At 44.8% G+C, this 24,021-nt stretch overlaps 3 protein-coding genes across 5 annotated transcripts in view; 1 reads left to right on the top strand and 2 right to left on the bottom strand.

Moving 5' to 3' along the window:
- Window positions 1-340: 340 nt before the first annotated feature.
- LOC117412586 (hepatocyte growth factor-like protein) lies at window positions 341-15,202 on the bottom strand. 2 transcript variants are annotated; one of them, XM_058988348.1, is made up of 19 exons: window positions 14,793-15,202; window positions 13,715-13,859; window positions 13,101-13,216; window positions 11,720-11,834; window positions 11,052-11,188; window positions 10,470-10,590; window positions 9,904-10,022; window positions 9,047-9,136; window positions 6,944-7,112; window positions 6,044-6,174; window positions 5,549-5,651; window positions 5,257-5,393; window positions 4,717-4,749; window positions 3,997-4,111; window positions 3,243-3,320; window positions 2,784-2,930; window positions 2,205-2,311; window positions 1,616-1,755; window positions 341-1,058 (listed from the first exon to the last, which is right to left on the bottom strand). In XM_058988348.1, the coding sequence occupies exons 1-19, from the start codon at window positions 14,845-14,847 to the stop codon at window positions 903-905; spliced, it is 2,214 nt and encodes a 737-aa protein (XP_058844331.1). In that variant the 5' UTR covers window positions 14,848-15,202; the 3' UTR covers window positions 341-902. The 2 variants fall into 2 exon arrangements, with proteins under 2 accessions (XP_058844331.1, XP_058844332.1); XM_058988349.1 differs by lacking the exon at window positions 9,047-9,136.
- Window positions 15,203-16,526: 1,324 nt separating this feature from the next.
- On the top strand, window positions 16,527-18,010 carry LOC131697866 (putative protein-lysine deacylase ABHD14B). The gene is made up of 4 exons (XM_058989599.1): window positions 16,527-16,580; window positions 16,671-16,846; window positions 17,286-17,301; window positions 17,659-18,010. Exons 1-4 carry the CDS (start codon window positions 16,527-16,529, stop codon window positions 17,806-17,808), a joined length of 396 nt encoding a protein of 131 aa, XP_058845582.1. The 3' UTR covers window positions 17,809-18,010.
- Window positions 18,011-20,325: 2,315 nt separating this feature from the next.
- The window catches only part of LOC117963518 (voltage-dependent calcium channel subunit alpha-2/delta-2), a 190,642-nt gene continuing 186,946 nt past the window's right edge, over window positions 20,326-24,021 (bottom strand). For both annotated transcript variants that reach the window (XM_058988347.1, XM_058988346.1), the window contains 3 exons: window positions 23,902-24,011; window positions 23,364-23,446; window positions 20,326-22,977 (listed from right to left, as the gene is read on the bottom strand). In XM_058988347.1, coding sequence (XP_058844330.1) covers window positions 22,849-22,977; window positions 23,364-23,446; window positions 23,902-24,011 — 322 coding nt within the window. In that variant the 3' untranslated portion in view covers window positions 20,326-22,848. The remainder of the gene's footprint in view (window positions 22,978-23,363; window positions 23,447-23,901; window positions 24,012-24,021) is intronic.

The raw sequence follows: 24,021 nt of genomic DNA on the forward strand, positions 1-24,021 counted from the left end.
CCCAGAGCTACAGCGTCGGAGGACAACACAGCTCTGGGTAGCTTACACGCAAGCCCACAGGTGCTTGGCCAGTCTACAAGGGTCGCTGGTGCGCGGTGAGCCGAGGACACCCTGGCCGACCTAAGCCCCTCCCCCCCCCAGGCAGATTGCACGCCGTCCCCTGGGAGCTCCCGTCCACGGTCGGCCTGGAATAGCCTGGACTCAAACCGGCGACCTCCAGGCTATAGGGCGCATCCTGCACTCCACGCGGAGCGCCTTTACTGGATGCGCCACTTGGGAGCCCCACCAGTTGCATAGTTTAAGAGAGAAACAGTTCATAATATACAAAAAAGAAAATAAATGAATTACAACACATTTATTCCGTATTATGTATTATAATGAAGTACATAATTTGATATGAATATTTACCGCTGAGCACAGAAATGTGATTAATAACAAGGTCACAGTTTGAACTTCAGCTGACATATGGTTGCTGCCGGTTGTTTTTCTTGCAGGTAAAAGTCTTTATGGTGAAGGAGTTTTAGCCAGAATATTCCTGTTTTTTTTCCACTTTTAGTTTAAAACCCTTGCTTGTTTGGGTCTCTTACAAATCTAAACCAATTATCAAGCACAAAACACCTGTTAAAAATTAAAAAACAAATCCCAGGGCTTCTGCAATGTCTACGGGATGAGGGCGACTCACAGTAGGTCTTGCATGTCAATGGCAAGCAGACATTCCCACTGTAACACGGGGTCGTTATTTTGTTTCGCAGACTAGCTTTGATTGCATTGCTCAGAGGTGATGTCACAATGCCCCCCACCCTCGATCAGAGAGGAGAGCCAGCATGTCTTGAAGGGGGAGGAGTTTAGATACGAGCAGGAGCAGGCAGCGTTCTCTAGGGAGGCAGGTCCTGGAGGGGAGGTTAGGCCAAAACCTTCTTGATCCAGTCCACGTAGACAGAGACGCGGATGAAGACGTTGGGCTGCTGGGGGTGTCCACAGCGCCTCATGGGGATCATCACACCCTCCAGAACCCAACAGTTATCAGTCTCACAAGCCAGAGGCCCACCATAGTCCTTCTGCAGGACAGAGTTAGAGAGAGGGGACGTTAGTAAGGAGAGATGAACAAATAATCCATTACTGATCGCCATGGCTTTTATTTCATGAGCCTCAATTAAACATTCTCCATGTGTATCGAATCCTATTGTGCAATTTAGCTCATTTTTCCCTGCTTTGCATTCATCTTTCTTATGTGAGTGCCATCTTCAAACAGCGTCAGTCTTCAGTATGGTGTTTAGGGTTGTGAGAGGTGATATTGCATCAAAAAAAGGAATGCCAGGTAGAGAAAATGACCTTAAAATAAGAAAAATTGCACTAGCGGGGCTGCATACAGTAGGGTTCGGTACACATGGAAACAATACGAATGTGGCAATAGACAAATAGCATTTCTGCCGATATGCTTCCTATGGTAGTTCCATTAAAGGTGAAACAACTTCCATGGTAAATATTTCATTTTTGGCCATAGACCTTTCTTATAGAGCCTTGTCCATTCGTTGTACTACTGCAATAGTGTGGGCTGCGTGCCTGGCCCCAGTGATTCCTCAGTGTGTGGTCAGTGGAGAGCAGAGTCACTTACCTCACAGGCTCCCACCCCACCAGAGAAGGGGTTGGTGCACATCTCGTTGTCCTTCACGTGCACCCGGGGGAACTTGTTACACTTCTCGTTGCTCAGAACCGGCATCTGAGCGATCTGCAGCACGCTGTTATTACCGGTTCCTGTTTCGAAACGTGAATTAGAATGAACCTGGAACTGAAAGACTGAATGAAAATGTCTAACGATGTCATTTTATCAACATGCTGTGCTGGTTTCAAATGTGCAGATGTGAAAGAAAGCAAACATGGATTTGAATGTGAAAACATGCTGGCTGGTACTGCAGTAGGTTAAAGACATTTCTCAGTTTGCTTATCTTATTTTCAGGAAGTTACTTGGCTTGTAAAAAGAGATTTCTTAAACCCAGTGAAGTATCAGATATCAGAGTCTATTCAATTGATCTAAACAACATTGAAGCTACATTCTGCCGCTTAGATATTTCATATTGAAGCAGTGTATCGTGCATTTCTGTGTGTAAAAATACCAGGGATGGTCCTATTTAGTGATTTAGAGGTCCACTGTGTTTAGTGAAATGCATCATGTTTTGGCTCTAGACATTGGTTTCTTCATGCACCTTGAGTTTCTCCCCAGCCGGCTATCTCACACTTGGTACCCTCAGGGACGATGTATCTCTCCGGAGGCAGACAGATCTGAGTCACTCTCTCGTTCAACTCGGCAGGCCTGTAAGGGGGAGGGGATTTGAAACAGACCGAGAGAGAAAGGCATGCCCTCCTCTTTAAAGTGTTACTGGTCACATTGGATGGTATTATGATTTTCCATTGCCCGTTCCCTAAATCTAGTGACACGGCCCTTTCAGGTTAGGAATTACCATTAGAACTCCTGTGAACCAAACATTACTTAGTTTACTTTCAGATTGTGTGAGTTTTAGAGCTCGGGACTGGGCACTGGAACGCTGTTTTCTATAGGGAGCTCAGACATCATCGTTCTGCCCCTGACACACAGACACACAATCAGTATTTTAGCAGCGTTCTGACACCTTCAGATTCAGGACTGCACCTCTGAACGGCACTGGTAACTGGGAAGCACATGAAAGGAGTGGAGCTTGTTCTGTTATGTGGACTAATCTTCCATGCAGTGTTTTTAAATTGCAAAGTGGTTCGTTAGAGGCTGTGCTGACTGCTATGGGACACACCTCTCCAGCTGCAGCATGACCAGGTAGGAGTCGGATGGCCCGCAGACGATCTTTCGGAGGGGGATGATCTGCTTGTCTGGGTTGTCCGCGGTGGGATCTCGAAACAGGGTCCCCATCATGGCAGAGTAACCGGAGAGGCTGGCGTCGCTATGAACAAATCACACGCAGGAGTCACACTGACAGCTCAACAACAAATCAACAAGCCTGCACTGCTGTAGGGCATCATGGGATTGCTCTGTGGAAGCAGCAAGTGCACAAAAGGAGCGGGTGGATTCAAATGTATGTTTTTAAGTGTCCATGGCTACCGCTAATCAAGAAATTCTAAGTGTAGTCTCTGCTCACAGGTTATAATACTGGCAGCAACAGAACTCCCTAAATTCAAAAGTCCTTCTCCAATGCATCTGTCAACTGTCCTGAATGCCTGTCTGCCCCATATTGAGAAGTTCACAAGGGTGTTACCATGAAGAGAAGCACTGTCTGGTGCTAATGACCCACTCCGCAGTGATCAGGGACCCTCCACAGAAATGGATTCCCTTCCTAAGGAAGAAAGCCAAGGGGAAATGGATTAAAAAAAAAACATCTGTATGCATTAGATATAGAGGGATAGATTCTCACAGGCTGTCGATTTTAGGGGCAGTGATAATGGGCTTCATTCACACAAGTTTCAAGTCTTTTTTTTTTTAAATATTGAACACAGTTTAATGTTCGTTAATCTACTGTTTACTGTTGCTGAATACCATAAGTAACTGCACATATATACAGACTGTGAAAAAGCATTCCTTAAATAAAGCTTTGTGAATATGACTTAAGGGAAAAGAACAAGAGAGCAAGGCTGGTTTGCATGAACAGTTACAGAGCTTGTGTCCTCATCTGACCAGCAGGCGTCAGAATTCCTAGCAGCACTGTACCACGGAGTGCTGCCTGTTACAATCACATTGCATTCCTTTGCCTTAACTGGCCAGCTAATGCTTTATGAATACAAGCCAGGGTCATTTAAACACTTTAATGCATGAAATATTGAAAATAGCTGAAAAACAAACAAACATTCGAAGTAGTTTTGAGCACATACAGTTATAAATATAGGGTCGTCATGCATTTGCATCTTCCATATGGCCCCATATAAAGACTAGAAGAGTTTTTTGATCCATCCCCATATGAGGTTGCCATGAAAGTGTTAAGAGCGTCTTTAACCCTCTCCTGTGCTGTCTGCTACCTGTCCCGCAGACTGACTGTCCAGGGAGAGTTCCCAGGTAACCCTCCCACGATCCGAGCCCTGGAGTTGACCAGCCGGTCCTCTCTCTTCCCACACTGGATGAACTCCACTTTCTCTAAACAGCGAGACACAACACCAGCGTCAGGGACAGCGTTCAGCAGAAAGCTAAGCCAGTCCTATCAGATCAGCTTACAAGACTACAAAAAGGTAGAATGACTTGTTTAAAATCAATCTATTAGCCTTTGCAAAGCAGGGAACAAAGCTAGCCAACACTAACTCAAGATAGCCAACACGACAAACAGATTTCAGAGGGATTAAGGGAGATCTAAGACTGTGCTATATGGCCTTTGTCTTTATTGACCACGTTTCTTACAACATGGCTCACTTTTAAGATAAAAAACAGAAATCATAATTAATTACGAACAAAATAATACATGATTTGTGAATTTCTGACCAGCAGTACTGTATTCACAGACCACTGGTTTATAGTGTTCTATTCACTCGATTGTGTGGGATTTTGGAAAGACGTAGGAAGTATGTGCTTCTATAAAAAGAGTCCTAGCTGAGCCCTGCCACTGATCTGTCAGTGACACCCTGCCTCATTTTGAACAGGAGTTCCTATATCAGGCTGACACGGGTCTTGGAGGAAAAGGGAAGTTAGAATCTGGACTTGGGCCCCAGACTAATAATAAGATTTAAGAGTAGAATCCAAACACTTACCTAAAGGTTTGGAGATGGAGCTTCTCTCTCCAGCTGTAACACAAGCACATTTCCAATATGTGTCATTGTTTAGAATAATTATTTGCAATGCACAGGGTGGAATCCAAGACATAGCAGTGAGAAACCACGGAAATCTGGTGGGCAGAGTTACCGTGTGCAACCTCAAAATCTCAATTCAATTTCTAATGCAAAACATTTAAGAAATGAAGTCGAGTAGACACACGTTTCAGCTAGTGTCTTCTTGCACGCTGAAAAGGGAGGAATACGCTGAAGCGTTTGTCTACCTGGCTTGATTCATAATGTCAGACCTTCCACTGTCGCCCCTGGAAGTTCTTATGAAATACTGAATTCATCATCTATTATCGTTAAGTAGAACTAAGATAAGTCTCAGTTATCCTTAACTTAAAGTTTTTCATGTATAATGATACATAGACATATTATTTAAGAACAGGAAATAAACACGGATGAGTTTTACTGAGACAGAGATTCCCACCTTAGTCCCACTGAACTCACTGTTTGATGGCACAGTACTGAACTCACCACACTGTTTGATGGCACAGTAGTCGAACTCTGTTTTGGGGTCTGTCGTGTAGCACCAAGGCCCGTGGTGGTCCCCGTCCGGGTTGCGGCAGTAATTCTCACTCAGGTTAGCGTCGGGGTGGGTCCTGGGGTTGTATCTTCAAGAACAAACAACGAGACGTCTTCCTTTAGCAAGTTGACAGACAAGAGCACACAAAGAGGCTGGAGCCACCGTGCTGTCATTCCCTCACCTTTCACAGCGATGCTTGGGGGGACAGTAATAACAGAACATGGCTTGGTTATCAAATCTTACTTTGTTTTGTGTGGCGTGTCAACGCTCCACTTCTGGCAGGGGATGCCTTTTCGGGTTTTGCGCACTATACCCCTGTAGCTTTCTCCATAGCCGTGGTAGCAGTCTGGGAATTGTAGAGAGGAGACAGTTAACAGAAAGCAAGCTTGTGCCAAGGTGCTCCCTCTGTGGAAGGGCTCAGCATCTGTGCATGAGGCTCCTAAAGACAGCCAACCAGATCTCTGCAGAGCCATTAATACGGGTGCTTTGCAATCTCACCGCTGAACTACTGCATGATTCATTACATGAGCTTCCTAATAAATTACAGCCAGCAAGTAAGGTGGTGGCAGTCAGCTAAAGCTACTGAGAGGTTTTGTTCAACTGGACTAAACTAGAAATAAAGTAACGATTGATGGGTTATCATGATCATTTTCAGATGGTAATTGACAACTGTAAGTGTCATCATGGTACAGCCCTACAAGCAGGAAGCCCTGTGGCAGGGCCTGTGCACAGCAGTACCTTGTGTCTCAATGTCCTCCATGCAGCGGTTGATCTGCAGACAGAAAGCAGTCCTCATATCCAGTACGGACGTGAAGCACCAAGGAGCTTCAGAACCGTCCGGGTTCCGACAGTAATTCTCCTCCAAGCCCCTAGAGGGAGCAATGCAAATTCACAGTGTGTGTTTGAGTCAAAGGTTCATGTTACCATGCTCTTTAAATGCACCTGTTAAGCGTATCGCTTTCTGTTATTAAATATGGAGTATTCTGGGTTTTTTTTTAATTCATATTTTTTGAAACCTTCAGACGCAAAAACAAAAATGATCATTGAACAATAATCCTAACGTGTCTTTGAAATTCAACACGATCCTCGCTCCTCGTTTCTGTTCTACAAGCAGGCTAACAGAATTGCTTTAGTAAGAACAGAAAACTTTTCATGGTAAATATTAGCCAGTGGACTACATTTACTGCAACGTGAAATACAGATGTTATTGTTCATGTGAAGTATAAACGCCTGTGTCTGTAAACATGATTCTTAATCGGTTCTTTACACTTTCAGTTTCCTTTTTTTAAACTGAAATAATCAACAAAATGAAGAACTAAGTTTCGCGCTGCGCTGTATCCTTGTTGTGAATAGAATAGACAGTCAGTCCCGTCCCTTATAAAAGTTTACCACGGTTGATTTGCACGATCATTTTGCAGTTTTCCCTTGCTTTTCTCATTATTAAACTACACATTTACCATAGTTTACCATATTTTTATTTTTCATATGCTTTACCACAACTCTGGGCTTTACAATGCTTGCCTATGCTTGACCATGCATTCACTGTGCTTTCTAACACTTTGCTATGTTTTTACTATGGGAATCTTTTATAAGGGATACCCCTCTGGGAACCTCCCCAGCCCATGCTACTTTACTCACTTGCACTCATACACATTGGGGTAGAAGGGGTGACTGTGGGGTTGCTGAGAGTCCCAGCGCTGGCAGGGGATCCCCGAGGTGGTCTCGTTCACTTTGCCCCTGTAGTCCTCCCCCCGACCCCTGAAACAGTCCTTCTGTAACACGGTGGGGCTTGGGCTCTTCAACGGCTCTGTCAGCAGAAGAGCAGGAGGAGCATAGGGTTAACAGAGGTGCCACAATGTACACACTTCTATCAACTGCAACACTATACGTCTTCAAATTAAAGCTGATATAGGGAGGAACAATTGAAAAATGTGATTTCATTTAAAACATTTTTGGTTTCATTAAAAAATATAAAATAACTTTATTTATGGTGATTGTAATGATTTCAAAATCATTGTGGTACTGAAAAGAAACCCGGTGCTAAATTTATATCTTACAGTGCGTGATTGTGTGGATTGAAGTCACAAATACCATGGGAGGACCCAGGCTAGGAGTGCAGTATGAGCTACACTTTTAAAAGATCCTAATTGTGCATCAGGCTTTACTTCCATTTCTAAGTTTCCATGGGCACACACTTTAACCCTCACGGCATTGTACACTGATGAGGCCTCAAGCAAAAAGTCAAGCCTTGCTTTAGCTACAGAGCTGCATTACGGGAATGCTAGTTAAACATTCACTGACTCCTGCCTCTCCCTCTCCCCGATTCCCGGGGGTTTGTTCTGGGCTCCTCCCTCTCCCTGATTCCCGGGGTTTTGTTCTGGACTCCTCCCTCTCCCTGATTCCCGGGGGTTTGTTCTGGGCTCCTCCCTCTCCCTGATTCCGGGGGTTTGTTCTGGACTCCTCCCTCTCCCCGATTCCCGGGGGTTTGTTCTGGACTCCTCCCTCTCCCTGATTCCCGGAGGTTTGTTCTGGACTCCTCCCTATCCCTGATTCCCGGGGTTTTGTTCTGGACTCCTCCCTCTCCCCGATTCCCGGGGGTTTGTTCTGGACTCCTCCCTCTCCCCGATTCCCAGGGTTTTGTTCTGGACTCCTCCCTCTCCCTCTCCCCGATTCCCGGGGTTTTGTTCTGGACTCCTCCCTCTCCCTCTCCCTGATTCCCGGGGTTTTGTTCTGGACTCCTCCCTCTCCCTCTCCCTGATTCCCAGGGGTTTGTTCTGGGCTCCTCCCTCTCCCTGATTCCCGGGGGTTTGTTCTGGACTCCTCCCTCTCCCTGATTCCCGGGGGTTTGTTCTGGACTCCTCCCTCTCCCTGATTCCCGGGGGTTTGTTCTGGACTCCTCCCTCTCCCCGATTCCCGGGGGTTTGTTCTGGACTCCTCCCTCTCCCTGATTCCCGGGGGTTTGTTCTGGACTCCTCCCTATCCCTGATTCACAGGGTTTTGTTCTGGACTCCTCCCTCTCCCCGATTCCCGGGGGTTTGTTCTGGACTCCTCCCTCTCCCTGATTCCCGGGGGTTTGTTCTGGACTCCTCCCTATCCCTGATTCACAGGGTTTTGTTCTGGACTCCTCCCTCTCCCTGATTCCCGGGGTTTTGTTCTGGACTCCTCCCTCTCCCTCTCCCTGATTCCCGGGGGTTTGTTCTGGACTCCTCCCTCTCCCTGATTCCTGGGGGTTTGTTCTGGACTCCTCCCTCTCCCTGATTCCCGGGGTTTTGTTCTGGACTCCTCCCTCTCCCTCTCCCTGATTCCCGGGGGTTTGTTCTGGACTCCTCCCTCTCCCTGATTCCCGGGGTTTTGTTCTGGACTCCTCCCTCTCCCTGATTCCCGGGGGTTTGTTCTGGACTCCTCCCTCTCCCTCTCCCTGATTCCCGGGGGTTTGTTCTGGACTCCTCCCTCTCCCTGATTCCCGGGGTTTTGTTCTGGACTCCTCCCTCTCCCTGATTCCCGGGGGTTTGTTCTGGACTCCTCCCTCTCCCTGATTCCCGGGGTTTTGTTCTGGACTCCTCCCTCTCCCTGATTCCCGGGGGTTTGTTCTGGACTCCTCCCTCTCCCTGATTCCCGGGGTTTTGTTCTGGACTCCTCCCTCTCCCTCTCCCTGATTCCCGGGGTTTTGTTCTGGACTCCTCCCTCTCCCCGGGGGTTTGTTCTGCTGCTATTGTGAAAGCATCTAACCTTTTCCCTCACCTTTTCCCTTGTTATTCTTTTTCTGATGTGCTTTTCTTTTGGTGTCCTTGGAAATTACTTCAAGAGCCAAATCTCCTCCCTCCTTAGCCTCTGTAAAGACACATGTAAATAGCTGTTAATTAATCTTGCTACTGTTCTTATTGATGCCTGCAGGAGGCGGGCGGGGGGGGGGGGGGGGGGGGGGGGTAGTCATCTCCTTTAGAATGAAAGTGTACTTAACAAAGGGCAGGATCTCCGCTAATGTCTTGTTTCCATCTGGCTAATCGCATGGGGGATTCCTGATCCCCTGGCTATTCGAATACGCATTTCCATCATAACTGCACTGGATCCTCACTGGAGAAGCACAGGCTGAAAATACAGAACAAACCTCACAGAGCAAACCCCTAGAAGCGCTATCGGACTGGCAATGGCACACTGTGGATTTAGAACACAGCGGTCCTGACCCACAGACATGCTGCTTCTGATGGGCTACCACTGTACCGCGAGGAATTGCTAGCTTCTAGTAACATAGAATGGCACAGAGGGTTGTACCATTCTATGAACGTAGCTGCCGTTGCCCCACTAATAAAGAACCATTGCATTGCCACTGAAGATCATTTGCACAGATTCACTCCCAGTCATTCGTAGCACAGAATCAGGGAAACAAACACAAATGAAGTATGTGTGCCTCATGGAAAAGTAGCATTACTATACAGGCAGATATATCCTTTCTAATGAACTCTATTATAGATGTCCATTAGAAAGCTGGGTGGATTATGTGGTTGAAAACGGCACATTGTCTGGTAGAGGGACTGGTTTACAGGGGGTCTCTTAGCGAGCCCTGTGAATCTGCCCCGTGTTCCTGCCCCGGTACTCACGGCACTTGGTGATCTTGCAGTCCTGCCGCTCCACCTTGGGGTCGGAGGTGTAGCACCACGGGACTGGCGAGGCGTCGGGGTTGCGGCAGTAGTTATCATCCAGACTCTTCTCCGGGTACCTGGGGAGGAGGGAACGCAGTGTCAAAGCCTCTTTTTATGGCATTACGAAAGTTGTATATTATTGAGTTGTTCTGGTTTGTTAATTTGTATAGTTACTTTCCTTTCTGAACAACAACCATGACAATAATTTGTCATAAATAACTTTTGCATATCTCTTAGAAGCACCAATGTGTTGCGCTGCTGTGTTTTGTAGTACAATACATCATTCCAAATTCTGAGGTACAACTAGAATATGCTAAGGTTTAGGGGCATGATTTCAAAGTGTTTACTCCAGTCTGTAGTTAATTAGTGAGTTCAGTTTTTTTGTGAAATGAATGTAGACTCATCCTTTTGAGCTGGAGTGAACGCTGTGAAAATACAGCCCTACTAAGTTAGGTGGAGACATGTTTCAGCTGCTGTCTTCCTTGCACATGTGGTGTGCGGGTGCGCTGAGCTGCAGCACGTACTTCTCTGGTTGGTACGGGTGCGGGTGTGGATGCTGCTGGTCCCAGCGCTGGCATTCCTGTCCCGTCACAGTGTGGTCCACCTGCCCACGATAATCCTCCCCGTTACAGGACACACACACCTCTGAAACAAAACACCAGCGCACCCCACAAGTCAATCGAACAACGAGCTCTGCACACACACACACACACACACACACACACACACACGCCGTCCATAACACCCTTCACATGCACAACACATTTCAATACAGATTGATTTATTTAACCAGGGCAGAGCCCTTGAGATCTCCTTATCAAAGAGGTACGGCAAAAGAGAAGCGGATCATTCAAAACAGGACAAAAACACTTAACATGAAGCAAAACCAATCATAAAAGCAGCAATCCAAAATAAAAAAAAACACACAGGAAAGCAAAAGCCATTCCGACTGACATGGTCCTGGTCACAGTGAGCATTTCCAGAAGCTGCAAGCATGGTCACATACATATTTGAAAAGGTATTTGGAAAGAATGAGAAGTGTTCTTGCACTCTCAGCTTGACACTGAGAACCCCCCATTGTCCACGCTGCAGTGAACGGGCCCTACCCTCCTCACAGGCTGGGATCTTGCAGGTCTCGTAACGCTTGTTCGGGTCAGTGGTGTAGCACCAGGGGCCCGTGGCGTCCCCATCGGGGTTCCGGCAGTAATTCTCCTCCAGCCCGTTCCAGATGCTCGGAGTGTGTCTGTGGGGAATTAAAAACACTCTTGCTTGGCTGTGGAATGTCTTTCCTGTCCCAGCTTTTGATAGCCGAGTATTGAATATGTCAATTTTCATGAAAACAAGACGGCTTTCTGTGATTCTATGAAGTCAACACTGCCTTGCTCTGACTAAGAAGAATCTTTAACACTATACTTACTGTTTAAGCTTATAAGACAAGATAACTTAAAATGCCATGTATTTGCACTGATGCAAAATGCCCTTTGTCCCACTACAGTTTCCTATAGTATACATGAATACTATATATATATATATATATATATATATATACACACACATTACATTACTGTTATTATATATTACTGTTTAAAGTCAATGGAATATAAGCATTTCTCTTTCTTCAGCCCTGATGTTAAACTAGTGACAGCAGTCTTTTTGGGGCCTCTTACTGGCAGTAGGATTTGTACTGGTAATAGGAAATCCCCAAGAAGGCTGTTGCCAGCAGATTTTGTGCTGGTAGTAACTACTTTGTAAAACAAGTGTAGTGTCGTCTTACCTGTGATCATGAGGGAACTTAGACCACCAGTGCTGGCACGTCCGCCCGCTCACTGTCATCGACACGGTCCCTCGGTAACTCTTTCCGTTTCCCATAATGCACTTGCGCACGAAATCTAGAGAGGGAACAGACAGTGTTTATCCAGCAGGTTACTGGCTGTGACTGAAGCCCTGGGATAACACATATAAATGCCAGTCATTATCTATCCTATAATTGCAGTATCAGGTGCAAACAAACGTGCACCGCCATCAACAGATTGTTTGGCCAGGCACACAAACGCAGGTAACAGTGGCACTACACCGATGAACCCGGGAGATACCTGGCACACAAACGCAGGTAACAGTGGCACTACACTGATGAACCCGTGAGATACCTGGCACACAAACGCAGGTAACAGTGGCACTACACCGATGAACCCGGGAGATACCTGGCACCCAAATGCAGGTAACAGTGGCACTACACCGATGAACCCGGGAGATACCTGGCACACAAACGCAGGTAACAGTGGCACTACACCGATGAACCCGGGAGATACCTGGCACACAAACGCAGGTAACAGTGGCACTACACCGATGAACCCGGGAGATACCTGGCACACAAACGCAGGTAACAGTGGCACTACACCGATGAACCCGGGAGATACCTGGCACACAAACGCAGGTAACAGTGGCACTACACCGATGAACCCGGGAGATACCTGGCACACAAACGCAGGTAACAGTGGCACTACACCGATGAACCCGGGAGATACCTGGCACACAAACGCAGGTAACAGTGGCACTACACCGATGAACCCGGGAGATACCTGGCACACAAACGCAGGTAACAGTGGCACTACACCGATGAACCCGGGAGATACCTGGCACACAAACGCAGGTAACAGTGGCACTACACCGATGAACCCGGGAGATACCTGGCACACAAACGCAGGTAACAGTGGCACTACACCGATGAACCCGGGAGATACCTGGCACACAAACGCAGGTAACAGTGGCACTACACCGATGAACCCGGGAGATACCTGGCACACAAACGCAGGTAACAGTGGCACTACACCGATGAACCCGGGAGATACCTGGCACACAAACGCAGGTAACAGTGGCACTACACCGATGAACCCGGGAGATACCTGGCACACAAACGCAGGTAACAGTGGCACTACACCGATGAACCCGGGAGATACCTGGCACACAAACGCAGGTAACAGTGGCACTACACCGATGAACCCGGGAGATACCTGGCACACAAACGCAGGTAACAGTGGCACTACACTGATGAACCCGGGAGATACCTGGCACACAAACGCAGGTAACAGTGGCACTACACCGATGAACCCGGGAGATACCTGGCACACAGGGACTCCCCGTGTAGAAAAGCCTACCTTTCTTTTCAAAGAGGTCGTAGTTCACGTTGTTCTTCACTACAGAGTTGGGAGTATCTCTGGTCCAGGGGAGAAGCTTGCAGCTCGCTGCACTGTGACTGTGGTAGTTAAAGGATCTGATCAAAAAACAAAATCAAAACAATTCTTTGAATTCATTGCGATGTTTAGACTGGTATCCAACCAAACACACCGGACCCTTACATGGCTTTGTACTCTACTCTGCTCTAACAGTATATATATTTCTTGACAGGATAACTGAAGTCATCAGTGCAGGTCCTTGATAAGTCCCATTTTCATTAAAGCAAGACAGCTATCTGTATACTAGAAGATAACACAGCTTTGCTCTGACTAGATACCCAAATATAAAACTTGAGTTCTATAATTACTGTTTAAGCCACTTAAAATACCACGTATTTGCACATGCAAAATGCCCTTTGTCCCACTACAGTTTCCTATAGTATACTGCAATTGTGTATCTATCTATCTATCTATACAAACATACATACATATAGACACACATGTAGTTGGGTATGCGTGTTTGTGTTGTTGGCCAGTGCTTTAGTGTATCGTTTCTAGGTGCAGTGCAGCTGCTGTCCACCTCCTTCGAAGGTTACCTGCAGTCGAGGGACAGGGAGCAGCGCTTGGCACACTCCTCCAGGCTCACCATGGATATCTCCTCTCCTCCCACAGCGTTGCGTGACAGCCGCTGCAGCTCCCGGCCCTCTGAGCGCTGGTAATCATTCACGGCGCTCCTGTCCGCTGCACACAAGCAAACACGCAGCATTCACACACACGCTCTCTGCAGCACCGCCTGTCTGCTTGCTGGACAAGATCCAGAATGCTCAAGTAATGTAAATATCAGTGTTTATTTGTTTTCAACGCCTGTAAAAATGACTGGCCTCACAGTGAAAAATGCAAAAACACACATCTGGCAATATTCTGCAGTTGCAGGGCAACACAATGAAAAATACCGAATCTCTTATGAAACAAATAGTCCACTTCAGACATTTCCTGATGCTGAAAAAAAAAAGATCAGAGACAGGCAGAGCGAGTGGAATTTACTCTGCCTCAAGGTTAATAAACAAAATACCTCATTGGTTTCAACATAACTGCCTGCAAGGTCACACAAAAAAAGGACTCAAACAAACGGGATCTTGCGCAAACATACAGTGTTCATCCTGCACAAATACCCAGCGCAGGTTCATACTGCAATACAACTAGCTGATCTGAGCATTGCTGTATGCAATGCAAAGACCACAGATGCACGTGTGCATGGTAGCAATTCATTTCACTGCAAGAGGATTCATATCCTAGATTCGCCCAGGTACAGTATGTGTGCTCCCCAGCAGGATGTGTTACAGGGATTACCCGCAATCTGGACAGCTTTGGTATTTAGGGTTGCCAACTCTGAGGGACAAAAAACCAGGACCTCCGAACAGAAGAGGGTTATTAAAACAAACAAACAAACAAACAAACAAACAAACAAAATAGGGAAAAGCACGGTACATGGTGTGGCAATTCATTTCCCAATACCGTTACTGAACAGGGAGGAAGGCATACTCTGTTAAAGTTGTTGTTAGTTTCATAGCCGTATTTCGCAAACACACATTATATATATATATATATATATATATATATATATATATATATATATATATATATATATATATATATATATATAAAATATCTTACCCGTTATAAGTCCGATGCAGAGAGCCACGGTGAAACAGAAGTAAGGAGCTTCCATGCTCTCGCGTTCTGTCTTCCCAAACGGAGTTTCTGAACTGCGTTGCGCTGCGAGGGTAACTGCTCTGAGCGCGGGCGGAGCGGTCTTTATAATGCGCTCTTGGTGCGCGTTCTGGATACTCCTCTTGTTTGAGTAACAGCATGTCCAAACATTGACTTCCTGAGTGACCCCTTCTTGGGTGCCTGTGTAATACAATACTCCATGGCGCTCTGCTTTAGCGGAAAGTAGACCTAGTTAACATTTCCGTTTGTTTTTGTTCGCCTAAACATTTGTTAATGTGTTTTACTGTAGAAACACGAACAGGGTGCTTGAAAATAGTTTCCCACTCTGTTTACCATAAACAATACTACTGTTTGTAGCACTAGCTCAATAATTAATCGATATAAATAATAATTAATTGTGTTACGTTTATTATTATATTATAAATCACAACCATTTTTTATTGACCAGAAAACAGTTTATCAAGTGCACGCAAGTTGTTTAGAGTTTTGTCGACGTTTCATAATAATCCTGCAAACAACACAAATATCTAATATTCCTGAAATCCCATCAGAATAAAACAAAACAATGAATATTTGAGATTCCTTTTGGAAAAAGAGTTATACTTAAACAGACCACCAGACGTCACTGTAACTTGATCTAAATCAGTGTGGTTTTTCTCTTCTGGGCTGCTCATTCGTTTTTTTTTCCTGTTTAGTAAGTTTGTGGCAACGACAACATCTGAAAGAAAACGAGAACACGGTTGGTGTGTGTGTGTGTGTGTGTGTGTGTTTTTGTTTGCTTGTTTTTACAAAGTTAATTATATAACAACTATTGCCATATAGTATTGGTCTTCTCTAGAATTAGTTTTAAAATTATTTTCTTGAATTGACAGGTGAATGAGGTTGAATACACAGTTGAACTTTGAACGCTTTTTATTGAACGCAACAATGCTAGGCTGCAGTGGAATAATAGCCAAAAATGACTTGTACGTTTCCCAGGAAAGGTTCGTTTTGATGCAGTTAAATTACTAGTACTACTGTATATACTGTGTGTGTGTGTGTGTGTGTGTGTGTGTATTTACATGAAGCTTGCCCTCGTAAAAGTTTAAGCATAGCACGGTGTCATAAGCATAAGTGTGTAAGCAATGTTAAAAGCATAGACAAGTACTCAACCCCGGTCCGGAGACCCACTGAGTCTGCTGGTTTTCATTCCAGCTGAGCTCTCAATTACTGAACTAGACCCTTAATTGAAATGATAATTTGCTTAATCAGACCTTTTTAATTGTTTTCAGCCCTTAAACAGTTGCAGAGTTCAAGTTACTTATAAAATGGTACAGCTAACTTGAAATCTGGAACTGTTTAAGAGCTGAAAACAATTAAAAAGGCCTAATTAAGTAAATTATCAGTTCAATTAAGGGCCTAGTTAAGTACTGAGAGGTTAAAATAAACATGGTAAATGCATAGTGTAACTGTTCAAACTACAACAGTAGCGTGCAATTTTACCATGGTAAACCGCGGTGGACACTAATGAATGCTACTCAGGATAGCATCACCACAAAAACAAGGAATAGTGCTAGAACTGCCTTTGGTAGCTGTAAACAAACTGAACCGTCAACAAGGCCAGCTCTCTGGCACGGTGCCCAGAAGACTAAAGTGGACGTATAGCAGAATGTTGTGAACGTGCAATACTAGCGTGAAATGGAGCGCTGCGCGTTTAAAGTGAATTCCACTGTCCCCTTTGTTCTTCCCATTGTGACGTTGCGGTGCTCTCTTTCACCTTTTCCATTAGTTGGCATGTCGACGGTGAAGTCCAGCGAGGGGAGGGTAGATGTGGGCGGGTAGTCTCTGTTTTACCGGCAGTTCCAGCCCGCTGAGGGGGCAGCAAGCCTAGCGGTGCTGCTGCTGCTGCACGGGATCCGGTTCTCATCAGAGACGTGGCTCAAGCTGAACACTCTGGAGCGTCTGGCTGAGGCCGGCTACCGCGCCGTCGCTATTGATCTGCCAGGCAAGATAACCTAGCCTGAACCTCTGTGTTAAACCTCGGAGTCACTTCAGAATCACGGGAGGGCAGGATTTCTGCAGCTGGGGTCCCTGAGCTTTCTTGGGCATCACAGGGATAGAAATAAGACTCCTAGAAAGACTCCTAGAAGACTTTTTTATATCAATGGTTCTCTTTTAAAATGTCTCCTATGATAAGCAGGGGTGGAAATAAGACGTCTATTGCATAATAGTTTCACCTATTCCAGGTTTTAATATAAACTTGATTAGCTATACTGTATAGTTAACATGCCCAGCTGTGTCTTATTAAACTCCTAGTAAAACCAAGAATGGATCAAACTGCTATGCAATTGGAATCATATTTCCATCCCTGGATCATGACTGAGCCCTACCCAGTCACTACACAGGACGGGTCACGTGTTGGTCTCCTTCCAATCACATTCAAGTGCGTACTGTTAGCATGGGCATTCTACAAGTACAACTGAGCTTCGCTGATGATAGTAAGTGTTACGTTCAAACTAAGTAAGCAGCAAACAGCAGCTGCAATGTGAATACATCGACCCCAGCACCTCTGCAGCATTGCTTTGTCAGGATCATTTGGGGGAGAATATTTCTCTGTGCTGCAAACCCCCTCCCAAAATCAACTTGCATCCCCCTGGGGTTTCCTGGTCCGCAGTTTGATATACAGTAGCAGGGAATAAATAAATAACAAGGGATGCAAACTTCATTTAAGCATCTAAGGGGGTTTAATTTAATAGGACATGCTCATTCACTGTGTCTTCATCTTCTTTTTCTTCTTCAGACTCCAGCCTTAATTGTTTATGGGGACTAGGATACCCAGCTGGGGGAGGTCTCTCTCAACAACCTGAAGAATCTGTCCAATCACAAGGTGGTTGTGCTGCAGGGGGCGGGGCACCCTTGTTACCTTGACAAACCAGGAGAGTGGCACAGTGCAGTGCTGCAGTTTCTGCAGTCACTGTAACTCCAGAGAGGAAGGCGTCGCTCTTAAAGGGAGACGGTTAGAAGGCTACACATTTAAATGAATATTTTAAGACATGATTATTATTATATACTCGACAAGACATTAAGCACAATAGCCTTTATGGACCCTATAAAACCAATACGCTACAGAAATCGTCTGGTCAACACAGTATATATATATATATATATATATAATATATATATATATATAAAAATATAAATAAAATGACATTATTCCTTGAAGGGTTTTTATGAATTATAAAAGGACCAGAACAAATTGACTTTATGGGAGTAGTTACCCTACTTTTATGATCACATGATCAGTTTCTAAGAAAATAAAGGAAACATTGAAATTGAAAACATCTATTTATTATGTGTCCAAAACGACATCTTTTCATCTATTTTCAGTATTTCATGCACATAGGGTTAAAGGAATGACCCACATGAAAGAAACACACAACTCTGCTTTGAAGTGAAAAATATGAACATTATTTAATAACTGATTCTCTGTAATAAACAATTTGAAAATATTTTACAAGGAGTCACAGACACAATATTTTACAAATTTCGCCTCTTTTCAGGTTTTTTTTTATTATTTTTTTAATCTGTACAAAAAAAATCAGAGCGGCATGAACAATAAAAGCTCGCAGACGATAATATGAGCTGAACTTTCTCTGCAAACATCATCACCAGCATCAGCAAAAAAATAAATAAAAACACATTCGCTTAATTTCATCATTACTCATGGTTATTATTTTTACTTTTTATTTTATACACTTTTTTTTTCAAACATCGTCACAGAGCACCAAACTACAGACTACAGAATCACATACACACACTGCCTTAGACACAGGCTTTCCCAAGAGACGCACCAACACAGACAGGGTGAAGTCAAAATCCAGCCGGGCCAAAGATTCCTAAAACCCACCCAAACCCTCGCAGCCTCCCCTGAAGAAAATCCACTGAAATTCAAAGTTATTTCCTAATGCTCGGGTAGAAATAGGCAATATACAGGAGCTCATTCAACCAGGGTTTGATCAAACACTGATCAAAACTGCAATTAGCAGTATTCTGTTAAAATGAGCTTCTCGCAGTGGCAACAAATTACTCACATTGAAGTACCTGTCAGTCAATTAAATTGGCTTCAAATGAAAGCAGTTGAACAATTGTCTCTAAAATATCATTTCCAATTCCAATTCCATAGTCCAATTCCTTCGAAGGAACTGGAATTGGGAATTGATTTGAACAAAGAACTGGAATTGAAAAACAGGAATTGACCCAAACCCTGCATGAAACTTGGTGGTTACAGCATGGGACTGCAGAATGTCATACCCTATAAGAATTGCTCAGATAGACCGCTGGACTGCAGTTCAGAAAGTCCCCTGCTCTGAGCCCCATAGCAGGGGATGCCAGCCAGCTTTAAACAAGCCTCCGTGTCGCTGGTAAAAAACAGGGATTGATGATGATGATGATGATGTTGGTGATGATGATGGTGGTGGCTCGCGGCGGTGGTGGTGGTGGTAGAGGGGAGTCTATAGCATTCAGACACAACCCTGGTTACATCACAGTCTGACACAAATCTGTAACCAATTACCAGATGTATTGTGCATGGTACTGAGCTTTACAAAAAATATCAGCATTAGAGATTGCATCTATTGACAATGCAACACGTTTGAGTTTTTTTAACACTGTCTCGCTTGGTGCCCGAGTGCTGAATGGATGCGGGTCATATGAAGAGGTGTTGCCTCTTCACTGGTTCCTCCACCACCTGCCACGTTTCATTGCTTTATGTACAGGGTGGCTGGAAAGCCACCTGGCCGCTTCGGAGCAGCAGCAGAGCAATGATCCCGGGCAGGATCCCAGGAGATTTATCCAGCAGAGAATGCTGAACATTTGGTGGTTCCTAGAAGTCGTCTAAAATCAGAAGGAGCCAGGGCCTTTAGCTGTTACAGTCCTTGCCTTTGGACCTCCGTCCCAAGTCATACCAGGTTTTATTGTAAAGCGCCCTGGGGTGCTCTGCATGAAGAGCGCTATATAAAAGCAAAGTGGATTGGATTGGATTGTACGAGACACAGGAATATCTTGCAGTCAAGCAGGGAAGCAGTTTGGCTTCTAGTTGCTCAGCTCAGTACCATGAAACTCCACTTAGCAAGCCTTGTCGACTCTTCACTGCCCCCCTGTGGTTAGAGCACACAGTTTGTTTTCTTAAGTTTCTGTCCTGTGTTGGACTCTCACGCTTGCGTCTTTGTTAAGTTTGATTCTGCTCAGCGATTGACAACCTTCACTTGCTGCAAACTGACTTTACTTAAAACACTGACTCGGTAACCAAGGAGGGTTCCCCCGATTCTTAAACCCCCCCATTTTACTAATGAGTAAAATCAACTTTACATTTAACATGGTCCTTCAAATGTACCCTACCGCCCCGTCATGAAACAGCAAGTTTAGGGTATATAATCCCATGCTACTATTCACATGGTACATATTATTACAATTGGATATGCTACTGGTATCTAATCTAGCAATCGAAAAGGAAAGGAAATATATTAAAGTTTTAATTTTTTTTCTTATCCTTAGGAACCAAGAAAAAACAAAATCCTGCCCAGCTAGAAAATCGGCCGTTTTACAATCTGCCACTAGCGGCCCACCCTGCGTTCTAAATACAAAAACTCTTGGATGAAAAATAAAATATATCTATTTACAGTGATGAGAATGGGAGCAGGGTGGGTGTTGCTGTTTACAGCAGTTTCACAGCCCCCTCCTTGAACCCACCGGGCTGGAAAGCAGTCAGCTTTGAATCCTGGCCACTTTCTATATGGGCGCATATGGCTCTGCGGTTGAGCTAGGGTACTGAATACATGTTGTGTATAGTCACATACACGTGCTTGATCATCTGTTAGTATTGCAGGCGGTTCTTTGTATTTCCCCAGAGAGAAACGGATGTCTTCTTAACAAGCACCCTGGTCTTAATCTTGTGGTAACTCTACACTGTGTGTTATTTGATATTGAATCATTTGCTCGCTGATGGAATCGGATATGTATTTCACAGTACATTCTTACTGCTTAAGTGCTATTCAGTGATTCGTCTATTGTCGTAAAGGAAAAGGTTGTAAACTGAGCCATGCTGTTTGGGATACATCATTTAAAAGAGGATGCGAGACGTTTTTTGCAAGCTCAGAGGGTGGTCAGTCTAAACACCTTCAGAAAAATATCTGACCTCATGCCAGAGCTTTAAGTAGAAGGGTCACCAACCTTCAACATGAGAACTCATAAAATCAAACATTTTTAATTTACATCCTCTTTATATCACACACCTGGAGCCAGACTGCCAGTTACATGTAGGAGTGTAACGAATCATTTTGAATGATACTTCCTTTATGTGGTACAACATATTATAACTGACATGTGTGTCGTTTGTATTGTATGATACAGCATGGCACCAAATGGTTCTCAGATGGGGAATGGATATGAATTATATCTGATATGAATATAGACTTGCCTCCTACATATTTGTGTCTTTTAACATGATAATTTTCTAGATTGTAGCTCTTCTGGGCTTTAACATTAAGGAATGATACACATCAGATTGTGACCTGCATGTGGTTGTAGGTATTTTTTCATTGTAGGACTCGTTAGACCCGTTTATATTTGCAGAAACCCAAGCGTGGAGCAATGCTCTGTGATACGTACATGGCAGTCGGACTTTAGGGATTTGAATATGTCTTAAGGGAATCCTTTGAGTTCTCTCAGCTCAGAACAGTTCTGCATTGCTCCTGTTTTGGACCGGGCCTGTTCCTGTCAGGACAGCTCATTTGGGCTCCACCCAACTCCACCCTCAAAGCAGGTTCTCAGAGTGCTGGCTCAGCAGTCCTTTTGGATTAAAATGACTGTACTGTATTTACACAATTCAGAATGCAACGGTTAAACCAGTGTGCAACGTGTGGCCTCCAAGCAGCCATCGGCTATAGGGGGGGGGGGGGGCAACTAAAACAGCGACATCCTGTGGGGAGGTGGTGGAATCACAGGGGGGACTGAAGAACCATGGGGGGAAGCTGAAAGAAATCCCGGTGTTGGTTCTTCTGATCCCTAATGCCGGCACCACTGTGTGTTTTACATTCATTATTTTAAAATCCAATACAGGAAGAGTTTAAGCTCGCAAGCTGAATGAGAGTGCCTATTGGTATCGTAGTTATTTAACAGATACAACAATGAATTAGCTGTCAATCTGAAATCCTACCATATCTGTATGGTTGCTGGAAGGACACACCGTTGGGTTGGTAATCACTGGTTTGCATCTAATAAAACACTTATATTTGCTATATAGAGGGTGACCCCCAGATATGAATGGGTTCAGACTACAGACAGCCCACATTGATGGTGTCGTAACCCTTGAGACGGTCACTAGTGAAAGGAGGGCTACTTCTCCCTACTTTGGCTATCAAAAATAAAGCCGCATACTCATTCTGGCAATAAGTAGACATAGTGCATAAATAAAGAAGATACTAAGTAAGTACGTAAGTTAGTAGCAATTAAGTAAACCGAGTCATTCCCTGTAAAATCATATCCTACATGTGGAAGTAAAACTTTTTTTCCCTTTTTTTGTATGATTGATTTTTGTTTACACGATTGAATGGTACAGAGACTCCTATTGGACACAAAGACAGGAAACTCCCAGAATTTTACGGGAGGGTCCAGATGGAATGATAATGGCCACCACTCCCCTCTTCCTGCCAGGTCAGGCTACGATATAGAAATACATACAGATATCTACGGCAGGAGGTCTTAAAGGGGGGTCTTCCGTATATCTTGTTTCTCAAAAGGTTTTCTTTTCGGTGGTGAAAAAAAATCTCTCAGAGTTTCCGGTTGTTCCCGCTTCCCAGAGAGCAGTCGAAGTGAGGTTGGGGGAAAAAAGGTGGAGGCAGAATTCGAGGCTTCTGAAAAATGGGAAACAGGAAGTTCTGTCACCATGACAACCTAGGGTTTGAGGGAATGAAGGAGGATGGGCTGATGGGCGGAAACAGGAAGAAGAAGAAGCCGCAGAGAGTTAAAGGCAGAAGGGCGTGGGGAGGAGCTGGGGGCCGGCAGTCAAACACAGCAGCAACACCTGGAGGGACATCAGCACTCCTAAAGAGGGTCTGAAGGAGAAGCCTCGGCCACAGTCAGAAGAGTTCTCCTGCAAAAACAACGGAGAGAGAGAGAGAGATTCATGCATTTTGCAGAAGCTCTACACTTACATTACAGCACTGGAACAGTCACTACACGCAGACTTTTAACCCCTTAGGTACACAAGGAATTAAGCGGTTGTTCAAACGGTTTCTTCATAAAATACATTTGAGAGTGACTCAAGTATCACGAGGAGGAAACTGACAATTTGGATGACCAGATCCAGCTTTTTTCAGTACATTTTAAAACTCTGTTTCGTGCACCTCTTTGCAAAAATAAGAACGTTTGCATCATTTTTATTTGTGGGACACACATGTACCTTGTACCTTAAAGGGTTGACACATCTTGCAGTTTAAATGAGAAGACAGTAACAGCACAAACCATGCAGCCTCTTACCAAGACGCTGTAATCGAAGCAAGTAGGGGGTCCCCTCCGATATCTGGGGCTGTCAAGCTGGCCACACAGGTGTGGCCCCTCAGCTGGGTCAGCGAGTTAAGGAAACAAACTTTCACCTGGGCAGAGAGACTGTTAACCATTTAGCAGGTACAACCCGGGATGATCCAGTCCACAATACAACCTGAAAACACGTTTAAAAATGTCTTCTTACACAAAAGCAGTTTTTAATAGCATTAATATCCACATAACCTGTAGATAGTTGACTGCAGTTGGTTAAGTAGCAGGTAATGACTGCAGCGTCTGATATTAATGCTTACATAATGCCACCATGTGACTGCAGTGCACATGATTCGCTATCACGGTTTCAAACGTGATGGTTGCGCATTATTTCAGTAGCGTGAATGGTGTAGAAGTGTCACGTTTCAGCAAGCTAGTTATAATAAGAGGTCTGGCTACAGGCAAAGAGGGCTCCCCATCCTGAATGGAGTCAGTGCAGGGGGGATGCATGGCTCTACGGTGTACTGCGCTGTAAGGATACACCCTGTCTCGGACTGGCTCAGTTTCACTGTTTCACAGGAGGAGCACATCATCTTGTCAGCCACCACAAACAGCAGGTTGGTATTGGAGAGCCTCTGGGCACTAAACAGCCTGGGAGAGA

Source organism: Acipenser ruthenus, chromosome 16 (assembly GCF_902713425.1).
Source record: "Acipenser ruthenus chromosome 16, fAciRut3.2 maternal haplotype, whole genome shotgun sequence".
NCBI classification, from domain to species: Eukaryota; Metazoa; Chordata; class Actinopteri; order Acipenseriformes; family Acipenseridae; genus Acipenser; species Acipenser ruthenus.

Bases quoted from the DNA above. Each gene is read 5' to 3' on its own strand.
- LOC117412586 (XM_058988348.1), bottom strand. From the start codon at position 14,847: ATGGAAGCTCCTTACTTCTGTTTCACCGTGGCTCTCTGCATCGGACTT. The intron at 10,023-10,469 runs GTACGTGCTGCA...CCTCCTCCCCAG, and splicing joins CACCCGTACCAACCAGAGAA to GTACCCGGAGAAGAGTCTGG. The intron at 7,113-9,046 runs GTGAGGGAAAAG...TTCTGCTGACAG, and splicing joins AAAGAATAACAAGGGAAAAG to AGCCGTTGAAGAGCCCAAGC.
- LOC131697866 (XM_058989599.1), top strand. From the start codon at position 16,527: ATGGAGCGCTGCGCGTTTAAAGTGAATTCCACTGTCCCCTTTGTTCTT. The intron at 16,581-16,670 runs GTGACGTTGCGG...GTGGGCGGGTAG, and splicing joins TCCCCTTTGTTCTTCCCATT to TCTCTGTTTTACCGGCAGTT.